The sequence below is a fragment of the Bombina bombina genome, chromosome 4, assembly GCF_027579735.1.
Source record: "Bombina bombina isolate aBomBom1 chromosome 4, aBomBom1.pri, whole genome shotgun sequence".
Classification (NCBI taxonomy): domain Eukaryota; kingdom Metazoa; phylum Chordata; class Amphibia; order Anura; family Bombinatoridae; genus Bombina; species Bombina bombina.
The window spans coordinates 392,743,931-392,768,930 of record NC_069502.1 but is presented as its reverse complement, the minus strand read 5'-3'; the positions used below and the strand labels follow the sequence as shown (position 1 = coordinate 392,768,930).

The 25,000-nt window shown below is 40.1% G+C and overlaps 1 protein-coding gene across 1 annotated transcript in view; it reads right to left on the bottom strand.

Moving 5' to 3' along the window:
* Positions 1-25,000, bottom strand: part of TTC14 (tetratricopeptide repeat domain 14) — a gene marked incomplete in the record, with an annotated part of 160,893 nt that overhangs the window by 88,350 nt on the left and 47,543 nt on the right. Inside the window, 3 exon segments of the mRNA XM_053711842.1 lie at positions 1-73; positions 4,759-4,766; positions 15,041-15,045. The exon segment at positions 1-73 is cut by the window's left edge and continues 119 nt beyond it. Of these exon segments, the coding sequence (XP_053567817.1) occupies positions 1-73; positions 4,759-4,766; positions 15,041-15,045 (86 nt within the window).

Here is a 25,000-nt window from a genome sequence, read left to right as displayed (position 1 = left end):
TGTGTCCACATTGCTTATAGGTGATGCAACACTTTGTCTTAAACAAAAATAATGCCATGTCAATTGCAGTAAACTTTAAAGATTTGTGCACTTAAAAAGGGACACTGAATCCAAATTTGTTGTTTTTGTGATTCAGACAGAGCATGCAATCTTAAGCAACTTTCTAAATTTACTCCTATTAATTTTTCTTCGTTCTCTTGCTATATTTATTTGAAAAAGAAGGCATCTAAGTTTTTTTGTTCAGAACTCTGGATAGCACTTTTATTGGTGAATGAATTTATCCACCAAACAGCAAGAACAACCCAGGTTGTTCACCAAAAATGGTCCAGCATCTAAACTTACATTCTTGCATTTCAAATAAAGATACCAAGAGAATGAAGAACATTTTATAATGGAGTAAATTAGAAAGTTGCTTAAAATGTCATCCTCTATCTGAATCATGAAAGAAAAAAATTAGTTCAGTGTCCCTTTAACAAAGCTGAAGGTGTCTAAACAAAAATCTGGCAAATTCATGTTTTCATAATCAATCAACTTGCAAATGTTTGTTAAACGATTAATTTCTTACCAGGTAAGTATTCTCTTCTTTATGCCACCTCATATAAACTTCCCCATGTACAACATCTTCACACACAAAAAAAATCACTCAAAGGCTCTTAGACCCTCCTCACTTGTTACTCAATGCTTTTCCATTACTAGAGTATTCTGGCCCAAGCCAACAAGGCTCTTGACTAGAGCAGAATGATTTAGAAAACAAAATTTATGCCCCCTGTCCGGAAAGAAATACATTTATCAGGTAAGCATAAATTTAGTTCTCTTTCCTACTGACACTGAGAGTCCACAACGTTATTCCAATTACTAGTGGGAACCAATACCCAAGCTAGAGGACACGGAATGAACAGGGAGCGAGAAAAAAAAATGGCAGGAGGACCTTAACAGAAGGCACCACCACTTGAAGAACCTCTCTCCCAAAAAAAGCCTCAGACGAGGCAAAAGTATCAAAATTTGTAGAATTTTGAAAAAGTATGCAGAGAGGACCAAGTTACCACCTTGCAAATCTGTTCCACAGAAGCTTCATTTTTGAAAGCCCAAGACGATGATACAGCCCTAGTGGAATGAGACTTAATTCTCTCAGGAGGCTGCTGTCCAGCAGTCTCATAAGCCAAACTAATCAAATTTCTCAACCAGAGAGACAGAGAAGTAGAAGTGGCCTTCTGACCCCTACGTTTTCCACAGAAAACAACAAACAGGGCAGTAGCTTATAAGTAAAAACTTTAGAGCCCGCACAACATCCAAGTTATGCAAAAGATGTTTCTTTTGAGAAGAAGGATTAGGACAAAGAGAAGGAACAACCTTTTGCTGATTAATATTGCTATCCAATACTACCTTAGGAAGAAAACCCAATTTAGTACGAAGGACCGCCTTATCAGCATGAAAAATAAGGTAGGTTGAAATCACACTGCAGATCTGAAAACTCAGAAACTCTGCGAGCGGAAGAAATGGCCACAAGAAAGAAAACCTACCAGGATAACAGTTTTATATCAACAACATGCAAAGGCTCAAACAGAGCATGCTGTAAAACCTTAAGAACTAAATTAAGGCTCCATGGGGGAGCAACAGGTTTAAACAACCAGGGCCTGTACAAAGTATTTAACATCTAGTAGATCAGCCAGACGTTTGTGCAAAAGGATAGATAACTGAAATCTGACCCTTTAGAGCACTGACCGATAAACCTTTATCCAGTCCACCCTGAAGAAAAAGAAAAAGAAAATCTGGGGAATCCTCATCCGGCTCCAGGAGAACCCCTTAGAATCACACCAATAAAGATATTTACGGCATATCTTATGGTAAATCTTGCGAGTAACCGGCTTCCGAACTTGAATCATAGTATCAATGACAGCTTCAGAAAAACCATGCTTACTCAGAACTAGGCGTTCAATCTCCACACAGTTAGCTTAAGAGAATCTAGGTTTGGATGGAGGAAAAGGACCCTGAAGTAGAAGGTCCTTCCTCAGAGGTAACCTCCAAGGAGGTAGAGAAGACATCCTCACCAGATCCGCGAACCATATCCTGCGAGGCCATGCAGGAGCTATTAGAATCACTGATGCTCTCTCTTGTTTGATACGAGCAATGACTCATGGAAGGAGAGCAAAACAGAGGAAACAGATAAGCCAAAGAAAACCTCCAAGGAACCGCTTGAGTATCTATCAGAACGGCCTGACAATCTCTTTACCTTGAACCGTACTTTGGAACCTTGGCGTTTCTCTGGAACCCCCCACTTGAGGGTTATCTAAGAGAACACTTCCGGATGAAGAGCCCACTCCCCAGGGATGAAAAGTCTATCTGTTCAGAAAATCTGCCTTCCAATTGTCCATTCCTGGAATGTGGATGGCAGATAGACAATCGTGTGCTTCCGCCCACTGCAGAATTTGAGTAACCTCCTTCATGGCTAAGGTACTCCGATTCCCTCCCTGGTGGCTGAGGTAAGCCACTGAGGTGATGTCAGATTGGAATCTTATAAACCGTACCAACGCCAGTTGAGGCCAGGGCATTGAAGATAACTCTTAACTCCAAAATGTTTATTGGAAGAAAAGACTCCTCCCGAGACCACAGGCCTGAGCCTTTAGAGGGCCCCAAAACAGCACCCCAACCTGACAGGCTGGCGCCCTTAGTCACAATTTCCCAGGTCTGAGAAAGCAAGTGCCCCGAGACAGATGTTCCTGTGACACCCACCATGAGAGAGAATCTCTTGTCAGAGGGTCTGGATTTATCCTTTGAGCTAAATCCGAATGATCTCCGTTCCATTGATGGAGCAAAGTTGTAAGATGGAACCGAGCAAAAGGAATGATGTCCATTGATGCCACCATAAGACCTATCACCTCCATGCATTGGGCAACAGATGGACGAAAAGCAGACTGTAGAGAAAGGCAGGAAGCAAAAATCTTGTTCTTTCTGACCTCAATCCGAAAAATCTTCATGGACAGGGAATCTATTATAGTCCCTAGGAAACACACTTTGGTAGATGGAACAAGAGAACTTTTTTCCAAATTTACCTTCCACCCATGGGAACGTAGAAAAGGACAACAGCATCTCTGTATGAGATTGGGTTAGTCGAAAAGATGACATCTAGATAAGGCGCTACAGCAATTTCCTGGGATCTGATCACAGCCAAAAGCACCCCCAGAACATTTGTGAATATTCTGGGAGCCGTTACCAGACCAAATGGAAGTGCAACAAATTGGAAGTGCTTGACCAGAAAGGCAAACCTCAGATACTGATGGTGTTCCCTGTGTATGGGAACGTGAAGGTATGCATCCTTCAGGTCTATGGTCATCATAAACTGACCTTCCTGTACCAAAAGGAAGAATGAATCACATAGTTTCCATCTTGAAGGATGGAAACCTGAGGAATTTGTTTAAACACTTGAAGTCTAAAATGGGCCGAAAAGTTCCCTCCTTTTTGGAAACCACAAATAGATTTAAGTAGAATCCTAGACCCCGTTATGCTAGAGTGACAGGAACAATAACTCCCAGAGAGAATAGGTCTTTTACATAGTTTAGGAAGGATTTCTTCTTTATTTGGTTTGAGGAAAGTCTTGACAGGAGAAATCTGCCCATGGGAGGGCAAGACTTGAATCCCATTCTGTAACCCTCTACTGTAGTTTCCTCTGTAAAAAGATCAGATAACGCATCACACCAATAAAATGCAGCTCCTGCAACTGGAGCAATACTCGCTGCTGGTTGCCTCTGTCCATGAAGGGATACATACATCTCTATGTAAGCCTCTAAGCTTCTTCTCCATTGGATCCTTAAAAGAGCAACTATCCTCTATAGGAATGGTAGTTCTCTTAGCAAGAGTAGAAATAGCTCCTACTTTAGGAACAGTGTGCCATGAGTCACGAATAGAGTCAGCCACAGGAAACATTTTCTTAAAAACAGGAGAAGGGGAAAAAGGAACCCCTGGTCGGTCCCATTCCTGAGCAATAATTACCGACATCTTCCTTGGTACAGGAAAAATCTCCTCAGAAGATGGTGAATCAGACTATCCAATTTTGAGGACTTTGAACCGGTGGTTGTTATCAACCCCACAGTCGTCCAAAGTAGCTAGAACCTCCTTCAAATGTAATCAGGAGGTGCTCAAGTTTAAATCTAAAATTAACTTCTTCAGATTCTGAATACTTTTCTGCTAAAGTGTCAGAAATCTCACCTTAAGAAGCTACGGAAGTATTCTCATCAGACATCTGAGCAAGAGTGGCTAATGCAGATCTAGAATCAGAAACCTTAGCATTAAGCAAGTGTTTAGATTTTCTTTTACGCTTACCCAATGAAGGGAAAGCTGACAAAGCCTCTGTTACTGCAGAAGAAATCTGAGCAGCAAAATCCCAAGGTAAATAAACACCCCCATGTGGATGAGAGGAAACCGAAGGCACAGCATGAGAAATAACTAAGGCTTGGGATGTTTGAGGAGAAAGCTGAGGCATGTCACGCACAGCATTATCCTGAGAGACAGTCTCAGAAGGGAGTAATTTATCTTTAAATTTTAAAGTCTTAGATAAACAAGAAGAACAAAATTGCATAGGCAAAACAATTTGGGCTTCTAAACAAAGTAAACCTTTATCCATGGAGCTGGACTGATCCGTGTTTTAAGTCAATAGCTAATTCCCACAAGTAATAGGCAATGAGATACAAAAATAAAAATGCTATAAAATTTTATTAAAAATGTTAAAAATCAAAAATGTCCTGAGACACCCATCACAAATACCTCATTGCCTATGACAGAAAAATAAAAAAGCTTTAAAAATGTAAGATTAAAAATTAAATGAGGGAAACGAAAAATACCTCAGATTGTCTGAGGTTCCTACCGGTAAGAAAATACCCCTCTAGCAATTGGAATGGAATCTGACTTGTTCAGCAATACGATCCAATAAGGACAGCAAATGCAGCCTACACTTGATGAGCCGAAATCAATATGCGAATCAGTCTGGTCGCAACGGCACCGATCCGCTAAACCAGAAGGCGGGTGTCACGTGACCGGACTGAAATTAAAGTGTGCAACTATTTTTCTGTAGAGAGAAAAAGGCTCCAGTTAAATCAGCTAATCGTTTAATACACAAAGCTACTGCAAGCACAAAATAATGCTTTGGCTCACCAGCCTAAACATCCCAGGCCTTACACATGTCTCTATTAAAATAATTAAATATCTAACATCCCAGCCCATTGATCCAACATATCTCCAAATTAGGAATAACTTATCCCATATTAAAAAAGGGCCAATAAAAAAGTGCCCATATAAATCCTTAAATTAATAAAGGATTATTATGTCTTGTAAAATAACAATCTGGAGGAGGATTAACCCCAAAAGTGCTGCTGTCCTTCATTACCTAGGAGGCAAAGGCACTTACCTTAGATTGCATGAGAGATGTTGATACTCAAGGTGTGGCAGGCACTACGCTCCCTGTCATGGACCTGTAGGAAAAGAAAGAACAGAGTAGCCAACTCTGGCTTTCCATAAAGGGGTAGCAAAGTGTTAAAAGTAAAGCAAATGACTGCCTCACCGCCTTTTAACAACTAAAAAACACCACTACTTTTACTCAAGAGATTGACGTGGACACAGCTAGACCCCAATCCTTGCTTGCAGGGAAAAGTACCCATAAAAGGATTAAAAGTCTTCAGACACTAACTTTGCACAACCTCAATTGGCAGAGGCAAAGAGAATGACTGCTAGTTATTGGTAAGGCAGTTACACTTAACAGCTATGCTGGGGTGCTCTTTGCCTCCTCCTGCAGGCCAGGAGTTGAAAATCCCACTAGTAATTGGAATGATGTTGTTAATCTCTCTATGTCATAGGAAAGAAAAGGCATTGAATTAAGGGGCATAACGAATCCCCACAGTTTTATACATTTGATTTATTATGCATAGAACAAAACAGTGATCCCTAGTAGTTTAGCTGAGGCGCATGATTCTTTCATGGGTCCCTAGAGTCTGGATATCTATGAGGCAAATATGGCATAAAAATGTTGTGGGTGGGTATTAGCACACTTACCAGTGCACAAAAACAAAATATACCACTACCTAAAAGTAAAAGTCTTTAAAAGGGACAGTATTGTACTGGAAAATGTTCTCATCTTTAATTTGTTCCCAATTATCAATTTTATCTGCTGAAGTATATTATATTGTTTAAAAATAGCTCATTAACCTTGTTTTTCCATTTGGAATAGCTGCTTTTGCTTGCGGTATCCCCACCAATACTAAAAACTGCAATACTTAAGTATTGGCTATAGAACAGCTATGTGAAAAACATAAATTATGTAAGAACTTACCTGATAAATTCATTTCTTTCATATTAGCAAGAGTCCATGAGCTAGTGACGTATGGGATATACATTCCTACCAGGAGGGGCAAAGTTTCCCAAACCTCAAAATGCCTATAAATACACCCCTCACCACACCCACAAATCAGTTTAATGAATAGCCAAGAAGTGGGGTGATAAGAAAAAAGTGTGAAAGCATAAAAAACAAGGAATTGGAATAATTGTGCTTTATACAAGAAAATCATAACCACCACAAAAAAGGGTGGGCCTCATGGACTCTTGCTAATATGAAAGAAATGAATTTATCAGGTAAGTTTTTACATAAATTATGTTTTCTTTCATGTAATTAGCAAGAGTCCATGAGCTAGTGACGTATGGGATAATGACTACCCAAGATGTGGATCTTCCACGCAAGAGTCACTAGAGAGGGAGGGATAAAATAAAGATAGCCAATTCCGCTGAAAAATAATCCACACCCAAAATAAAGTTTAAATCTTATAATGAAGAAAACTGAAATTATAAGCAGAAGAATCAAACTGAAACAGCTGCCTGAAGTATTTTTCTACCAAAAACTGCTTCAGAAGAAGAATACACATCAAAATGGTAGAATTTAGTAAAAGTATGCAAAGAAGACCAAGTTGCTGCTTTGCAAATCTGATCAATCGAAGCTTCATTCCTAAACGCCCAGGAAGTAGAAACTGACCTAGTAGAATAAGCTGTAATCCTTTGAGGCGGAGATTTACCCGACTCGACATAAGCATGATGAATTAAAGATTTCAACCAAGATGCCAAAGAAATGGCAGAGGCCTTCTGACCTTTCCTAGAACCGGAAAAGATAACAAATAGACTAGAAGTCTTTCGTAAATTCTTAGTAGCTTCAACATAATATTTCAAAGCTCTAACTACATCCAAAGAATGCAATGATCTCTCCTTAGAATTCTTAGGATTAGGACATAATGAAGGAACCACAATTTCTCTACTAATGTTGTTAGAATTCACAACCTTAGGTAAAAATTTAAAAGAAGTTCGCAACACCGCCTTATCCTGATGGAAAATCAGAAAAGGAGATTCACAAGAAAGAGCAGATAATTCAGAAACTCTTCTAGCAGAAGAGATGGCCAAAAGAAAACAAAACTTTCCAAGAAAGTAATTTAATGTCCAGTGAATGCATAGGTTCAAACGGAAGAGCTTGAAGAGCCCCCAGAACCAAATTCAAACTCCAAGGAGGAGAAATTGACTTAATAACAGGTTTTATACGAACCAAAGCTTGTACAAAACAATGAATATCAGGAAGAATAGCAATCCTTCTGTGAAAAAGAACAGAAAGAGCAGAGATTTGTCCTTTCAAGGAACTTGCAGACAAACCTTTATCCAAACCATCCTGAAGAAACTGAAAAATTCTCGGAATTCTAAAAGAATGCCAGGAAAAATTATGAGAAAGACACCAAGAAATGTAAGTCTTCCAGACTCGATAATATATCTTCCTAGATACAGATCTACGAGCCTGTAACATAGTATTAATCACAGAGTCAGAGAAACCTCTTTGACTAAGAATCAAGCGTTCAATCTCCATACCTATAAATTTAAGGATTTGAGATCCTGATGGTAAAAAAGGACCTTGTGACAGAAGGTCTGGTCTTAACGGAAGAGTCCACGGTTGGCAAGAAGCCATGCGGACAAGATCCGTATACCAAAACCTGTGAGACCATGCTGGAGCCACCAGCAGAAAAAACGAGCATTCCTTCAGAATCTTGGAGATTACTCTTGGAAGAAGAACTAGAGGCGGAAAGATATAGGCAGGATGATACTTCCAAGGAAGTGACAATGCATCCACTGCTTCCGCCTGAGGATCCCTGGATCTGGACAGATACCTGGGGAGGTTTCTTGTTTAGATGAGAAGCCATCAGATCTATTTCTGGAAGTCCCCACATTTGAACAATCACTTCTGGGTGAAGAGACCACTCGCCCGGATGTAACGTTTGGCGCTTTCCGCTTTCCAATTGTCAATACCTGGGATATGAACCGCAGAGATTAGACAGGAGCTGGATTCCGCCCATACCAGTATTCGAGATACTTCTTTCATAGCCAGAGGACTGAGTCCCTCCTTGATGATTGATATATGCCACAGTTGTGATATTGTCTGTCTGAAAACAAATGAACGATTCTCTCTTTAGAAGAGGCCATGACTGAAGAGCTTCTGAAAATTGCACGGAGTTCCAAAATATTGATTGGTAATCTCACATCCTGAGATTTCCCAAACCCCTTGTGCTGTCAGAAACCCCCATACAGCTCCCCAACCTGTCAGACTTGCATCTGTTGAGATCACAGTCCAGGTTGGAAGAAAAAAAGAAGCCCCCTGAACTAAACGATGGTGGTCTGTACCACGTCAGAGGGTGTCGAACAATCAGTTTTAAAGATATTAAATGAGATATCTTTGTATAATCCCGGCACCACTGGTTCAGCATACAGAGCTGAAGAGGTCGCATGTGAAAATGAGCAAAGGGGAACACGTCCAATGCAGCAGTCATAAGAACCTAGAATTTCCATGCATAAGGCTACCGAAGGGAATGATTGAGACTGAAGGTTTCGATAAGCTGAAACCAATTTCAGACGTCTCCTGTCCAACAGAGACAGAGTCATGGACACTGAATCTATCCGGAAATCTAAAAAAAGGTTACTCTTGTCTGAGGAATCAACAAACTTTTTGGTTAATTGATCCTCCAACCATGTTCTTGAAGAAACAACACTCATAAAAAGCTGGAAAGGATCTTTCCATTGAAAATGAGCAAAGGGAATTGAATCCAATGCTATTAAAACTTCTATGCATATATAGCAACTGAAGGAAATAATAGAGACTAAAGGTACCGACAGACGGAACCCCAATACAAATTGTCCCTTGTCTGATAGAGACAAAGATAGTGACATAAACCATCTGGAAACCTAAAAAAAAGGTGACCCTTGCGTGAGGAATCAAGAGCTTTTGAAAAAAGATCCTCTAACTATGTCCTGAAGAGCAAGTGAAACATATGAGAATCCGCATCCTCAGGAAATAATCTGAATGAAAACAGAAAAATGAATACGCATTTATTGTATCTAAAGAAAACAAATAATGCTATCAATGACCACAAAAAGGCAAAATAGTTTGAATAAAACTCCAAAACCCAGTTCCTAGAAAAGGAACTGGAATAAAAACCCCAGAAGATTCCAGGTCTGAGCAGCGCTTGAACCCCATGGGTACCCAGCCATGCCTCAACAGTATCCAAAATATATAGGACAGAAACACACTGAAAGAAAGTGTTAGCCTTACTGGAATAAAATCAAAGAAATTTGGACAAAAACATAATTTATGCTTACCTGATAAATTCCTTTCTCCTGTAGTGTAGTCAGTCCACGGGTCATCCATTACTTATGGAATATTTCTCTTCCTAACAGGAAACTGCAAGAGAATTACCCAGGAGAGCTTGCTATATAGCTCCTCCCCTCACCTGTCATACTCAGTCATTCGACCAAGCATACGAGAAAGGAGGAACCATAGGGTACAGTGGTGACTGGAGTTTAATTAAAATTTAGACCTGCCGTAAAAACAGGGCGGGCCGTGGACTGACTACACTACAGGAGAAAGGAATTTATCAGGTAAGCATAAATTATGTTTTCTCCTGTTAAGTGTAGTCAGTCCACGGGTCATCCATTACTTATGGAATACCAATACCAAAGCTAAAGTACACGGATGAAGGGAGGGACAAGGCAGGAACATTAAACAGAAGGAACCACTGCCTGAAGTACCTTTCTCCCAAACACAGCCTCCGAGGAAGCAAAAGTGTCAAATTTGTAAAATTTTGAAAAAGTGTGAAGCGAAGACCAAGTCGCAGCCTTGCAAATCTGTTCAACAGGGGCCTCATTTTTAAAGGCCCAGGTGGAAGCCACAGCTCTAGTAGAATGAGCTGTAATCCTTTCAGGAGCCTGCTGTCCAGCAGTCTCATAGGCTAATCGTATTATGCTACGAAGCCAAAAAGAGAGAGAGGTAGCCGAAGCCTTTTGACCTCTCCTCTGTCCAGAGTAAACGACAAACAGGGAAGAAGTTTGACGAAAATCCTTAGTTGCCTGCAAATAGAATTTCAGGGCACGGACTACGTCCAGATTATGCAAAAGTCGTTCCTTCTTTGAAGAAGGGTTAGGACACAGAGATGGAACAACAATCTCTTGATTGATATTCTTGTTAGTAACTACCTTAGGTAAGAACCCAGGTTTAGTACGCAGAACTACCTTGTCTGAATGGAAAATCAGATAAGGAGAATCACAATGTAAGGCAGATAACTCAGAGACTCTCCGAGCCGAGGAAATAGCCATCAAAAACAGAACTTTCCAAGATAACAACTTGATATCAATGGAATGAAGGGGTTCAAATGGAACGCCCTGAAGAACATTAAGAACTAAGTTTAAGCTCCACGGCGGAGCAACAGACTTAAACACAGGCTTAATCCTAGTTAAAGCCTGACAGAAAGCCTGAACGTCTGGAACTTCAGCCAGACATTTGTGTAGAAGAATAGACAGAGCAGAAATCTGTCCCTTTAACGAACTAGTAGATAAGCCCTTTTCTAAACCCTCTTGTAGAAAGGACAATATCCTAGGAATCCTAACCTTACTCCATGAGTAACTCTTGGATTCGCACCAATGTAAATATTTACGCCATATTTTATGGTAAATTTTTCTGGTAACAGGCTTCCTAGCCTGTATTAAGGTATCAATAACCGACTCCGAGAAACCACGCTTTGATAGAATCAAGCGTTCAATCTCCATGCAGTCAGCCTCAGAGAAATTAGATTTGGATGTTTGAAAGGACCCTGAATTAGAAGGTCCTGTCTCAGAGGCAGAAACCACGGTGGACAGGACGACATGTCCACTAGGTCTGCATACCAGGTCCTGCGTGGCCACGCAGGCGCTATCAGAATCACAGAAGCTCTCTCCTGTTTGATCTTGGCAATCAAACAAGGAAGCATTGGGAATGGTGGAAACACATAAGCCATGTTGAAGACCCAAGGGGCTGTCAGAGCATCTATCAGCACCGCTCCCGGGTCCCTGGACCTGGATCCGTAACAAGGAAGCTTGGCGTTCTGACGAGACGCCATGAGATCCAGATCTGGTTTGCCCCAACGACGAACCAGTTGAGCAAAGACCTCCGGATGAAGTTCCCACTCTCCCGGATGAAAAGTCTGGCGACTTAGAAAATCCGCCTCCCAGTTCTCCACGCCTGGGATGTAGATCGCTGACAGGTGGCAAGAGTGAGACTCTGCCCAGCGAATTATCTTTGAGACTTCCAACATCGCTAGGGAACTTCTGGTTCCCCCTTGATGGTTGATATAAGCCACAGTCGTGATGTTGTCCGACTGAAATCTGATGAACCTCAGAGTTGCTAACTGAGGCCAAGCTAGGAGAGCATTGAATATTGCTCTTAACTCCAGAATCTTTATTGGGAGGAGTTTCTCCTCCTGAGTCCATAATCCCTGAGCTTTCAGGGAATTCCAGACTGCTCCCCAGCCTAGAAGGCTGGCGTCTGTTGTTACAATCGTCCAATCTGGCCTGCGAAAGGTCATCCCCTTGGACAGATGTGGCCGCGAGAGCCACCATAGAAGAGAATCTCTGGTCTCTTGATCCAGATTTAGTAGGGGGGACAAATCTGAGTAATCCCCGTTCCACTGACTTAGCATGCACAATTGCAGCGGTCTGAGATGCAGGCGCGCAAATGGTACTATGTCCATTGCCGCTACCATTAAGCAGATTACTTCCATGCACTGAGCTACTGACGGGTGTGGAATGGAGTGAAGGACACGGCAAGCATTTAGAAGTTTTAATAACCTGGCCTCTATCAGGTAAATTTTCATCTCTACAGAATCTATAAGAGTCCCTAGAAAGGGAACTCTTGTAAGTGGTAATAGAGAACTCTTTTCCACGTTCACCTTCCACCCATGCGACCTCAGAAATGCCAGAACTATCTCTGTATGAGACTTGGCAGTTTGAAAACTTGACGCTTGTATCAGAATGTCGTCTAGGTACGGAGTCACCGCTATGCCTCGCGGTCTTAGTACCGCCAGAAGTGATCCTAGAATTTTTGTAAAGATTCTTGGAGCCGTAGCTAATCCGAAGGGAAGAGCTACAAACTGGTAATGCCTGTCTAGGAAGGCAAATCTCAAATACCGGTAATGGTCCTTGTGAATCGGTATGTGAAGGTAGGCATCCTTTAAGTCCACCGTGGTCATGTACTGACCCTCTTGGATCATGGGAAGGATGGTTCGAAGTCTCCATTTTGAATGATGGAACTCTTAGAAATTTGTTTAGGTTTTTTAAGTCCAAGATTGGTCTGAAGGTTCCCTCTTTTTTGGGAACCACAAATAGATTTGAATAGAATCCCTGCCCCTGTTCCGTCCGCGGAACTGGGTGGATTACCCCCATTAGTAAGAGGTCTTGTACACAGCGTAGAAACGCCTCTTTCTTTGTTTGGTTTGCTGATAACCTTGAAAGATGAAATCTCCCCCGTGGAGGAGAAGTCTTGAAGTCCAGGAGATATCCCTGGGATATGAACTCCAACGCCCAGGGATCCTGGACATCTCTTGCCCAAGCCTGGGCGAAGAGAGAAAGTCTGCCCCCCCACTAGATCCGTTTCCGGATAGGGGGCCCTCTCTTCATGCTGTCTTGGGGGCAGCAGCAGGTTTCTTGGCCTGCTTGCCCCTGTTCCAGGACTGGTTAACTTTCCAGCCCTGCCTGTAACGAGCAACAGCTCCTTCCTGTTTTGGAGCGGAGGAAGTTGATGCTGCTCCTGCCTTGAAGTTACGAAAGGCACGAAAATTAGACTGTTTGGCCTTTGATTTGGCCCTGTCCTGAGGTAGAGCATGGCCCTTACCTCCCGTAATGTCAGCAATAATTTCTTTCAAGTCGGGCCCGAATAAGGTCTGCCCTTTGAAAGGAATATTAAGCAATTTAGATTTAGAAGTCACGTCAGCTGACCAGGATTTAAGCCATAGCGCTCTGCGCGCTTGGATGGCGAATCCGGAGTTCTTAGCCGTAAGTTTGGTTAAATGCACAACGGCATCAGAAACAAATGCGTTAGCTAGCTTAAGTGTTTTAAGCTTGTTCATTATTTCATCCAATGGAGCTGAGCGAATGGCCTCTTCCAGAGACTCAAACCAGAATGCTGCCGCAGCAGTGACAGGCGCAATGCATGCAAGGGGCTGTAAAATAAAACCTTGTTGAACAAACATTTTCTTAAGGTAACCCTCTAATTTTTTATCCATTGGATCTGAAAAGGCACAACTATCCTCCACCGGGATAGTGGTACGCTTAGCTAAAGTAGAAACTGCTCCCTCCACCTTAGGGACCGTCTGCCATAAGTCTCGTGTGGTGGCGTCAATAGGAAACATTTTCCTAAATATGGGAGGAGGTGTAAAAGGCACACCAGGTCTATCCCACTCCTTGCTAATAATCTCTGTAAGCCTTTTTGGTATAGGAAATACGTCAGTATACACCGGTACCGCATAGTATTTATCCAACCTACATAATTTCTCTGGAATTGCAACTGTGTTACAATCAGAGCCGCTAATACCTCCCCTAGCAATGTGCGGAGGTTCTCTAGCTTAAATTTAAAATTGGAAATCTCTGAATCCAGTCTCCCTGGATCAGATCCGTCACCCACAGAATGAAGCTCTCCGTCCTCACGTTCTGCAAACTGTGACGCAGTATCTGACATGGCTCTCATCTCATCCGCGCGCTCTATCCTTAACCCAGAGCTATCGCACTTGCCTCTTAAATCTGGCAACTTAGATAATACTTCTGTCATAACAGTAGCCATGTCTTGCAAAGTGATTTGTAAGGGCCTCCCTGATGTACTTGGCGCCACAAAATCACGCACCTCCTGAGCGGGAGGCGCAGGTACTGACACGTGAGGAGAGTAAGTCGGCATAACTTCCCCCTCGTCGTCTGGTGATAATTTCTTTACATGTAAAGATTGACTTTTATTTAAAGAAGCATCAATGCAATTAGTACATACATTTCTATTGGGCTCCACATTGGCCTTTAAACATAGTGAACAAAGAGATTCATCCGAGTCAGACATGTTTAAACAAACTAGCAATGAGACTAGCAAACTTGTAAATACTTTTCAAAATTACTTTACAAGCAATATAAAAAACGTTACTGTGCCTTTAAGAAGCACAGAAAAACTGACACAGTTGAAATAACAATGAACAAAAATAGTTATAGCAACCAAATTTGTACAGTAAATGTATTAAGTTAGCAAAGGATTGCACCCACCAGCAAATGGATGATTAACCCCTTAGTACCCAAAAACGGATAACAATTATATAATTAACGTTTTTCTCACAGTCAAATACACTGTCACAGGACTACTGTGACTGATTACCTCCCTCAAAATGGATTTTGAAGACCCCTGAGCTCTCTAGAGACGATCTGGATCATGGAGGATGAAGTAGACAGATTGTGACTGAATTTTTACTGCGCAAAAAAGCGCTAAAATAGGCCCCTCCCACTCATATTACAACAGTGGGGAAGCTCAGAAACTGTTTCTATGCAGAAAACAAAAATGGCCATGTGGTAAAAATCAAGCCCCAATAAGTTTTATCACCAAGTACCTCACAAAAAACGATTAACATGCCAGTAAACGTTTTAAACATACATTTAAAAGTTATGTATTATTATTTACAAGCCTGCTACCAGTCGCTTTTACTGCAGTTAAGGCTCATACATTATTTCAGTATTTACAGTATTTTCAGAGTCAATTCCATTCCTTAGAAAATACATTCAGTGCACACACACACACATCAGCCTGATACCAGTCGCTATCGCTGCATTTAAGGCTGAACTTACTTTACAATGGTATCAGCAGTATTTTCTCAGTCAATTCCATTCCTCAGAAAATAATTTACTGCATATACCTCTTTGTTGCAGGGGGACCCTGCATGCTATTCCCCTTCTCTGAAGTTACCTCACTTTTCCTCAGATGAGAACAGCCAGTGGGTCTTAGTTACGTCTGCTAAGACCATAGAAAAAAAACCCAGGCAGATTCTTCTTCTAATGCTGCCTGAGAATAAACAGCACACTCCGGTGCCATTTAAAAATAACAAACTTTTGATTGTAGAAATAAACTAAGTTAAAAAACACCACAGATCTCTCACAGCTTCCTATCTAGTTAGGCTGCAAGAGAATGACTGAGTATGACAGGTGAGGGGAGGAGCTATATAGCAAGCTCTGCTGGGTAATTCTCTTGCAGTTTCCTGTTAGGAAGAGAAATATTCCATAAGTAATGGATGACCCGTGGACTGACTACACTTAACAGGAGAAATAGAACCAAATAAATTTCAAAGAAGTCTTAACCGGCGCCTTACCAGCCAAGCTGGAATACGGCACGTGCATCGCAACATTAGGGAGCCAATTTCGAACCCCAATTAAAAACATGTTACTTGGGAAAGAACTCAGAATTCGTTAATTAATAAGAACAACCAAACTAGTGTAAGCTTAAAGTTTTAGTCTTAGAACTCAATCTTGAAGCCCATAGTAACAGTTAAGAATTGAATCCAATTATAATTGATTATCTTAGAAGAAAAGAAATATGGATTTCTTTTTTTTTTTTTTTAAATCACAGAATTCTTCTAGCTAAAATAGCTAAAGACATAGATTAACCCTCATTTGCGAATATATTCAATAAAATGAAGACACAAATGAAATCATTAGCATGATAGTCCAGTTTAAAGGACCAGTCAAAACAGAGGACTTGCAAAATGCAAAACAACAAGACAAATGCAACGGCACCTAGTCTAGTAAATGTTGTCCCTTAACAATGCTAAAATAAATCATGATCTGATACTTGATCTTAAAGTAAACAGAAAAAATGAAGCAATTGCAATATCACAGGACCAAGAAAAGTACCTGAAACTAAATAATTTTCCAAAAATAAGATACAACTATATAAAGGAAAATAAATACTATTTTGCTATAAAAACAATAGCATAATTAGTAGGAGTAGAGATAGCTCCAATAAATTGGAGAACCCTCCAAATTGAATTTAACTGCTGACAAAGAATATAGTTTAAAAATAAAAGACAATTCTCAGCCTATTCCATTCCCTAGTATGGGGAATTGGAAAGAAAACCTCTGAAATCACAGAAGAAATAAAAAGGCAGAAATAGTGTCAGCTAGTCTTAAAGAACTAGTTACCTTAATATCCAAAATAATCAACACCTCTTCAACAAAGAACAATTTACTTTAATAATAAAAAAAATTATATAAAAAAGTAGATTTGTTAGTGTCAATATCTGATGAAGAGAATTTCTGAAAGAGAAAAAAAACATCATCAGAGAAGGATAAATCAGTATGTTGTTGGTCATTTGAAACTTCAATAATTAAAAAAGAAGTGAAAAAGACCTAAAAATCGTATTAGAAGGCACGAAGTCAGACATAACCTTAATCAGAAAAAATATTTCTTATAAATCTTCTAAACATTTCTTGCACTTAAGAATGGAAATGTATAAAGCATAAATACTAATGGAATCTGCATGTAAAAAGTATATCATAATAACTTATTACAAACCACAGCTAAAGATAAACATTTATAACATTTAAAATAAATGAACTTAGCTTTGGTAGAACTGAAACTCAGTTAAGCATTTTTCCAGAAGTGGCTTCTGACTCAGGGACAAACGGAGACATCTTGCAATATGTAATAGAAAAAAACAACATAAAACAAAATTGATCAAATTCCTTAAATGACAGTTTCAGGAATGGGAAAAAATGCCAGTGAACAAGCTTCTAGCAACCAGAAGCAATAAATAATGAGACTTAAATAATGTGGAGACAATAGTGACACCCATATTTTTTAGCGCCAAAAAAGACGCCCACATTATTTGGCGCCTAAATGCTTTTGGCGCCAAAAATGACGCCACATCCGGAACGCCGACACTTTTGGCGCAAAAAAACGTCAAAAAAATGACGCAACTTCCGGCGACATGTATGACGCCGGAAACAGAAAAAAAATTTGCGCCAAAAAAGTCCGCGCCAAGAATGACGCAATAAAATGAAGCATTTTCAGCCCCCGCGAGCCTAATAGCCCACAGGGAAAAAGTCAAATTTTAAGGTAAGAAAAAAATTGATTAATTCATATGCATTATCCCAAATATGAAACCGACTGTCTGAAATAAGGAATGTTGAACATCCTGAGTCAAGGCAAATGTTTGAACACATATTTAGAACTTTATATAAAAGTGCCCAACCATAGCTTAGAGTGTCACAGAAAATAAGACTTACTTACCCCAGGACACTCATCTACAAGTAGTAGAAAGCCAAACCAGTACTGAAACGAGAATCAGTAGAGGTAATGGTATATATAAGAGTATATTGACGATCTGAAAAGGGAGGTAAGAGATGAATCTCTACGACCGATAACAGAGAACCTATGAAATAGACCCCGTAGAAGGAGATCATTGAATTCAAATAGGCAATACTCTCCTCACATCCCTCTGACATTCACTGCACGCTGAGAGGAAAACCGGGCTCCAACCTGCTGCGGAGCGCATATCAAAGTAGAATCTAGCACAAACTTACTTCACCACCTCCATAGGAGGCAAAGTTTGTAAAACTGATTTGTGGGTGTGGTGAGGGGTGTATTTATAGGCATTTTGAGGTTTGGGAAACTTTGCCCCTCCTGGTAGGAATGTATATCCCATACGTCACTAGCTCATGGACTCTTGCTAATTACATGAAAGAAATAGCCAGCAGAAGAAATGACACTCCTAGTGGGAGGTAGTAGAGATAAGAAATATGTTTATTTTCAAATTTTTGTCTGGGCTTTGGTAGACATAGATAAGGTAGAATGTGTGCATAAAAAGTAATAAAATAAGGAGATCTGATTTCCCTACAAGTTCAGCTCATTAAATTATGCTGTGGTGCCAAAGAACAAAAACAGCTATTTCATAGACACAAAGAAATAAAGGATCAATTGGTCATACATTTTATACTCTGCTGCTGGTATAAGTAATTACAAAACATTAAGGGGAAACCAATTTTAACTGCCATTTAATGATAGAATAACACTGCTCTTTTTCTTTATAAAAAAAATAATGTGTGCACGTTTTTAAAGGTTAAACTAAGTTTAATGAACAAAAAACAGAATTTATGTTTACCTGATAAATTACTTTCTCCAACGGTGTGTCCGGTCCACGGCGTCATCCTTACTTGTGGGATATTCTCTTCCCCAACAGGAAATGGCAAAGAGCCCAGCAAAGCTGGTCACATGATCCCTCCTAGGCTCCGCCTACCCCAGTCATTCGACCGACGTTAAGGAGGAATATTTGCATAGGAGAAACCATATGTTACCGTGGTGACTGTAGTTAAAGAAAATAAATTATCAGACCTGATTAAAAAAACCAGGGCGGGCCGTGGACCGGACACACCGTTGGAGAAAGTAATTTATCAGGTAAACATAAATTCTGTTTTCTCCAACATAGGTGTGTCCGGTCCACGGCGTCATCCTTACTTGTGGGAACCAATACCAAAGCTTTAGGACACGGATGAAGGGAGGGAGCAAATCAGGTCACCTAAATGGAAGGCACCACGGCTTGCAAAACCTTTCTCCCAAAAATAGCCTCAGAAGAAGCAAAAGTATCAAATTTGTAAAATTTAGAAAAAGTGTGCAGTGAAGACCAAGTCGCTGCCTTACATATCTGATCAACAGAAGCCTCGTTCTTGAAGGCCCATGTGGAAGCCACAGCCCTAGTGGAGTGAGCTGTGATTCTTTCAGGAGGCTGCCGTCCGGCAGTCTCATAAGCCAATCGGATAATGCTTTTAATCCAGAAGGAGAGAGAGGTAGAAGTTGCTTTTTGACCTCTCCGTTTACCAGAATAAACAACAAACAAAGGCAAAGTTTGTCTGAAAACCTTAATAGCTGCTAAGTAAAATTTGAGAGCACGAACTACATCCAAGTTGTGCAACAAACGTTCCTTCTTTGAAACTGGATTAGGACACAAAGAAGGCACAACTATCTCCTGGTTAATGTCTTTGTTAGAAACAACTTTTGGAAGAAAACCAGGTTTAGTACGCAAAACCACCTTATCTGCATGGAACACCAGATAAGGAGAAGAACACTGCAGAGCAGATAATTCTGAAACTCTTCTAGCAGAAGAAATTGCAACCAAAAACAAAACTTTCCAAGATAATAACTTAATATCAACGGAATGTAAGGGTTCAAACGGAACCCCCTGAAGAACTGAAAGAACTAGGTTGAGACTCCAAGGAGGAGTCAAAATTTTGTAAACAGGCTTGATTCTAACCAGAGCCTGAACAAAGGCTAGAACATCTGGCACAGCTGCCAGCTTTTTGAGAAGTAACACAGACAAGGCAGAAATCTGTCCCATCAAGGAACTTGCAGATAATCCTTTTTCCAATCCTTCTCGAAGGAAGGATAGACTCTTAGGAATCTTAACCTTGTCCCAAGGGAATCCTGCAGATTCACACCAACAGATATACCAAATTATGTGGTAATTTTCTGGTTACAGGCTTTCAGGCCTGAACAAGAGTATTAATAACAGAATCTGAGAACCCTCGCTTTGATAAGATCAAGCGTTCAATCTCCAAGCAGTCAGCTGGAGTGGGTCGAACGGACCTAGAACAAGAAGGTCTCGTCTCAAAGGTAGCTTCCATGGTGGAGCCGATGACATATTCACCAGATCTGCATACCAAGTCCTGCGTGGCCACGCAGGAGCTATCAAAATCACCGACGCCCTCTCCTGATTGATCCTGGCTACCAGCCTGGGGATGAGAGGAAACGGCGGGAACACATAAGCTAGTTTGAAGGTCCAAGGTGCTACTAGTGCATCCACTAGAGCCGCCTTGGGATCCCTGGATCTGTACCCGTAGTAAGGAACTCTGAAGTTCTGACGAGAGGCCATCAGATCCATGTCTGGAATGCCCCACGGTTGAGTGACTTGGGCAAAGATTTCCGGATGGAGTTCCCACTCCCCCGGATGCAATGTCTGACGACTCAGAAAATCCGCTTCCCAATTTTCCACAGTGTCTTAAAGCCTTAAAAGTATTGCACACCAAATTTGGAAGCTTTAACCCTTAAAATAACGGAACCGGAGCCGTTTTTATATTTAACCCCTTTACAGTCCCTGGAATCTGCTTTGCTGAGACCCAACCAAGCCCAAAGGGGAATACGATACCAAATGATGCCTTCAGAAAGACCTTTCTATGTATCAGAGCTCCACACACATGCAGCTGCATGCCATGCTGTCCTCAAAAATAAGTGCGCCATACCGGCGCGAAAATGAGGCTCTGACTATGATTAGGGAAAGCCCCTAAAGAATAAGGTGTCAAAAACAGTGCCTGCCGATATAATCATATCAAAATACCCAGAATAAATGATTCCTCAAGGCTAAATATGTGTTAATAATGAATCGATTTAGCCCAGAAAAAGTCTACAGTCTTAATAAGCCCTTGTGAAGCCCTTATTTACTATCTTAATAAACATGGCTTACCGGATCCCATAGGGAAAATGACAGCTTCCAGCATTACATCGTCTTGTTAGAATGTGTCATACCTCAAGCAGCAAGAGACTGCACACTGTTCCCCCAACTGAAGTTAATTGCTCTCAACAGTCCTGTGTGGAACAGCCATGGATTTTAGTTACGGTGCTAAAATCATTTTCCTCATACAAACAGAAATCTTCATCTCTTTTCTGTTTCTGAGTAAATAGTACATACCAGCACTATTTTAAAATAACAAACTCTTGATTGAATAATAAAAACTACAGTTAAACACTAAAAAACTCTAAGCCATCTCCGTGGAGATGTTGCCTGTACAACGGCAAAGAGAATGACTGGGGTAGGCGGAGCCTAGGAGGGATCATGTGACCAGCTTTGCTGGGCTCTTTGCCATTTCCTGTTGGGGAAGAGAATATCCCACAAGTAAGGATGACGCCGTGGACCGGACACACCTATGTTGGAGAAACGTTTTTTTACTTACATTTTTCTGCAATCAGTTCTCTGCATTGTTAGCATGTTAGATAATATTGGGTCTGCACCTATTCTATGCATTTCAATCTGCAGTGATTAATAAGCAGTTAGGCACCCTCACCTCAAGCGGCTGGACAGGAAGGTAATGGGGAAGTGCCTGCTAAATTTTGCTAGATAGATCTGGTCTAATCTGTGTACACAGATCAATTTAAGGCTGTTAAGTTGCATAACTTTGCTGCAAAACAAGCAGACAGCTCCACCTACTGGCTATTTTAATTAGTGCACTTTGCTTTCCAAAGCTTTTCAATAGCAGTCACATGACTGAAAAAAAAAAAAGGTTATTCTGAAACGGCGCAAATTAAACCGGCATAAACCGAGGGCCACCTGTATACACACACTGTATATATATATATATATATATATATATATATATATATATATATATATATATATATATATATATATATATATATATATATATATATATATATATATATATATATATATATATATATATATATATATATATATATATATATATATATATATATATATATATATATATATATATATATATATATATATATATATATATATAACACAGAGAAAAACATCAAGGCTGAATTGTGGTTTCCTGCCGTGACAAACAGTCACTCTGAAGACCTCAATGAAGTATGCCTGAGCTCGGTGGGGAAATGGAAAGACATCGTGGATCAACAGGGGTAAGGATTCACAGGATTCTTTACAGCAGATAAATGAATGGAGGGTTTAACTTATGATTCTCCGGTAACTTTACCATACGGCACGGCCACCGCTGCACCTCTGGAAGACCGGTGAATTCTTGCAATATCCACTCCTTGCGTCCGCTCTCTGGCGTGGCTGCACTTCCTGTCACGCCCCTTAGTCGATACCAGCCAATCCGTGCTCGTCTGTGACGTAGCTCCACCGCTCGGCCAATCCTTCTAGGGCAACTTCGAAAATCCCAGTCCGGGGAACAAATGGAAATATCCCTGATATTTACCAGGAATCAGAAAGTTCGCTACAAGACCTGGCTTTTGCAAGGGATAACGAAACAGATACAAAAAGAGAAAAAAAGCCGGATACGGTCTTGAGTTAAATTAAAACGTCCAATTTATTGGTCAATGTTAAAAATTGACAGTACTCAAACGAAAAAAAGTCTAACATGTTTCGGCACACGGCCTTACTCATAGACATAATTTTCTTAATGAAAACCGCCAGTATTTAAAAGCAGTAGTGAGTAACTATTGGTTGTCATTAATTGCTAACAGGTAACAAGTGATAATATACTTAAACAATAAGAGAACCCAACTAACAATGCTGTTGGATAAAAACATGATTGCTGCACAGATATATGGATTTAACATATATAGGTGGCATATAAATCCCAACAAAATTAATATTTAATGAAAATATACCATATATGTGGCAGCTAGTTTACATTCAATTGAATCAGCAAGTATATATATAAATGAATAAATCTATACAGACAGATTACAGTATACAAAAATAAACCATGTAAAGATTATATTGGTTCGCTGAAGCAATTTGGAAAATCACATACTTGTGATCATGCATACAATATTAATACATAAGCCTAAAACAATTTTAAATGGCTACTGTATATATGGGCTTTTGGAAAAACACCTCAGTTTCATACAATTTTTGTATATATTAATGATAGTCTCAAATATATTTAAATCTGTTGTTGATAACAATGTTAATAATAATTGAGCACAAAAAGGCAAATGAAATTAAGAAGATTGTGTTATAGAAGTACAAATACTCCTATTGGTGATGTGAACACATACAGGAGAAATAATAATTTGGTGCTTGGTGTATATCATTGATTCAAAACGGTTAATTACAAGGTGAACCTTGTGTTCTTAGAAAATATGTTTTAACAGCACCAATTCTCCTGTTAATGTAAACACCAACAGACACTAGTTGCTTATTGAAGAAATTATTCAAATTTGGATATGAGTTACTCAAAAGTGTGCTCAGGGGAAAACTTTGTAATTGGTTTAATATAAATGGAATAGTGGGGTGGGGGTTTAGTGCATTATGTTGTGGGCATATATAAACCCCTCACAAAATGAATACTGTTTGTGGTTGTCCTAAACAAATTATCAGATTGATACATGATCATATAATGTCTGGTGAATTATTCCCAAAAATTTATAATGTCATTGATGGAATTATATCCATCAGGGATACGCGATTTTAAAGTGAAGATCCAAAAAGCTTCTTTTTTCAAGAGAGCCTTGTTTCGATCGCCACCTCTATTTTGTGCCTGTATGTGGTCAATGACCATCCATCTAAAGGTTGTGTTACTGCTAGCATGTATCTGAATGAAATGCTTAGCCATATCAGATACAGGATCTGATCGTTTAATATCCGATAGATGTTGACGGATGCGTTCTCTAACCTCCCTTGAAGTGCATCCCACATATTGTTTTGGGGTGCATGTGCACCAAATCACATATACTGCAAATTTTGTGCGACAATTCACGCAACTTTTTACTGTATATGTCTTATTTGTGGTGGCGGAGGAAAAGACATTGCCTCTTTGAATAAAGCTGCAAGGGATGCATGCATTGTAACCACACTTGTACATGCCCCTAGTTTGCAGCCACGAGCTTGTTGTTGTTTTATCCTTAGGTAAAGCACTGGGGGAAATAATATTTCCTATAGTGCAACCTTTCCTGTAGGAAAACCTACATCCTTTGTCGATGAAAGGTACCAATCCCTCATCTGCCTTAAGCATAGGTAAATGTTTACGAATGATCTTACAGATGTTATCATAGTCAGATGAATATTGAGTAACAAAGGTAACCCGATCACTAGTGGGATTGGTCCTTTTGGGTTTATTTGTCAACAAAGTTTTCCTGTCCAAACTATCCACTTCATTTTTTGCCTTTTGAATGGCTGTGTTTTGGTAACCTCTACTCTTGAGTCTGTGAGTAAGGTCTTCACTTTGTATAGCACAATCTTGTTTGTCAGAACAATTCCTTTTCTTCTGTTATGTGTGATCAGTCCACGGGTCATCATTACTTCTGGGATATAACTCCTCCCCAACAGGAAATGCAAGAGGATTCACCCAGCAGAGCTGCATATAGCTCCTCCCCTCTACGTCAGTCCCAGTCATTCTCTTGCACCCAACGACTAGATAGGATGTGTGAGAGGACTATGGTGATTATACTTAGTTTTTATGACTTCAATCAAAAGTTTGTTATTTTAAAATAGCACCGGAGCGTGTTATTACTTCTCTGGCAGAGTTTGAGGAAGAATCTGTCAGAGTTTTTTACTATGATTTTAACCGGAGTAGTTAAGATCATATTGCTGTTCTCGGCCATCTGAGGGAGGTAAAGGCTTCAGATCAGGGGACAGCGGGCAGAGGAATCTGCATTGAGGTATGTAGCAGTTTTTATTTTCTGAATGGAATTGATGAGAAAATCCTGCCATACCGTTAAAATGACATGTATGTATACACTTCAGTATTCTGGGGATGGTATTTCACCGGAACTACTCTGTTAAAGGTCACTAATCCTTTTTAATAACTATTTATCATGTTAAACGTTTTTGCTGGAATGTAGAATCGTTTACATTGCTGAGGTACTGTGTGAATAAATATTTGGGCATTATTTTCCACTTGGCAGTTTTTT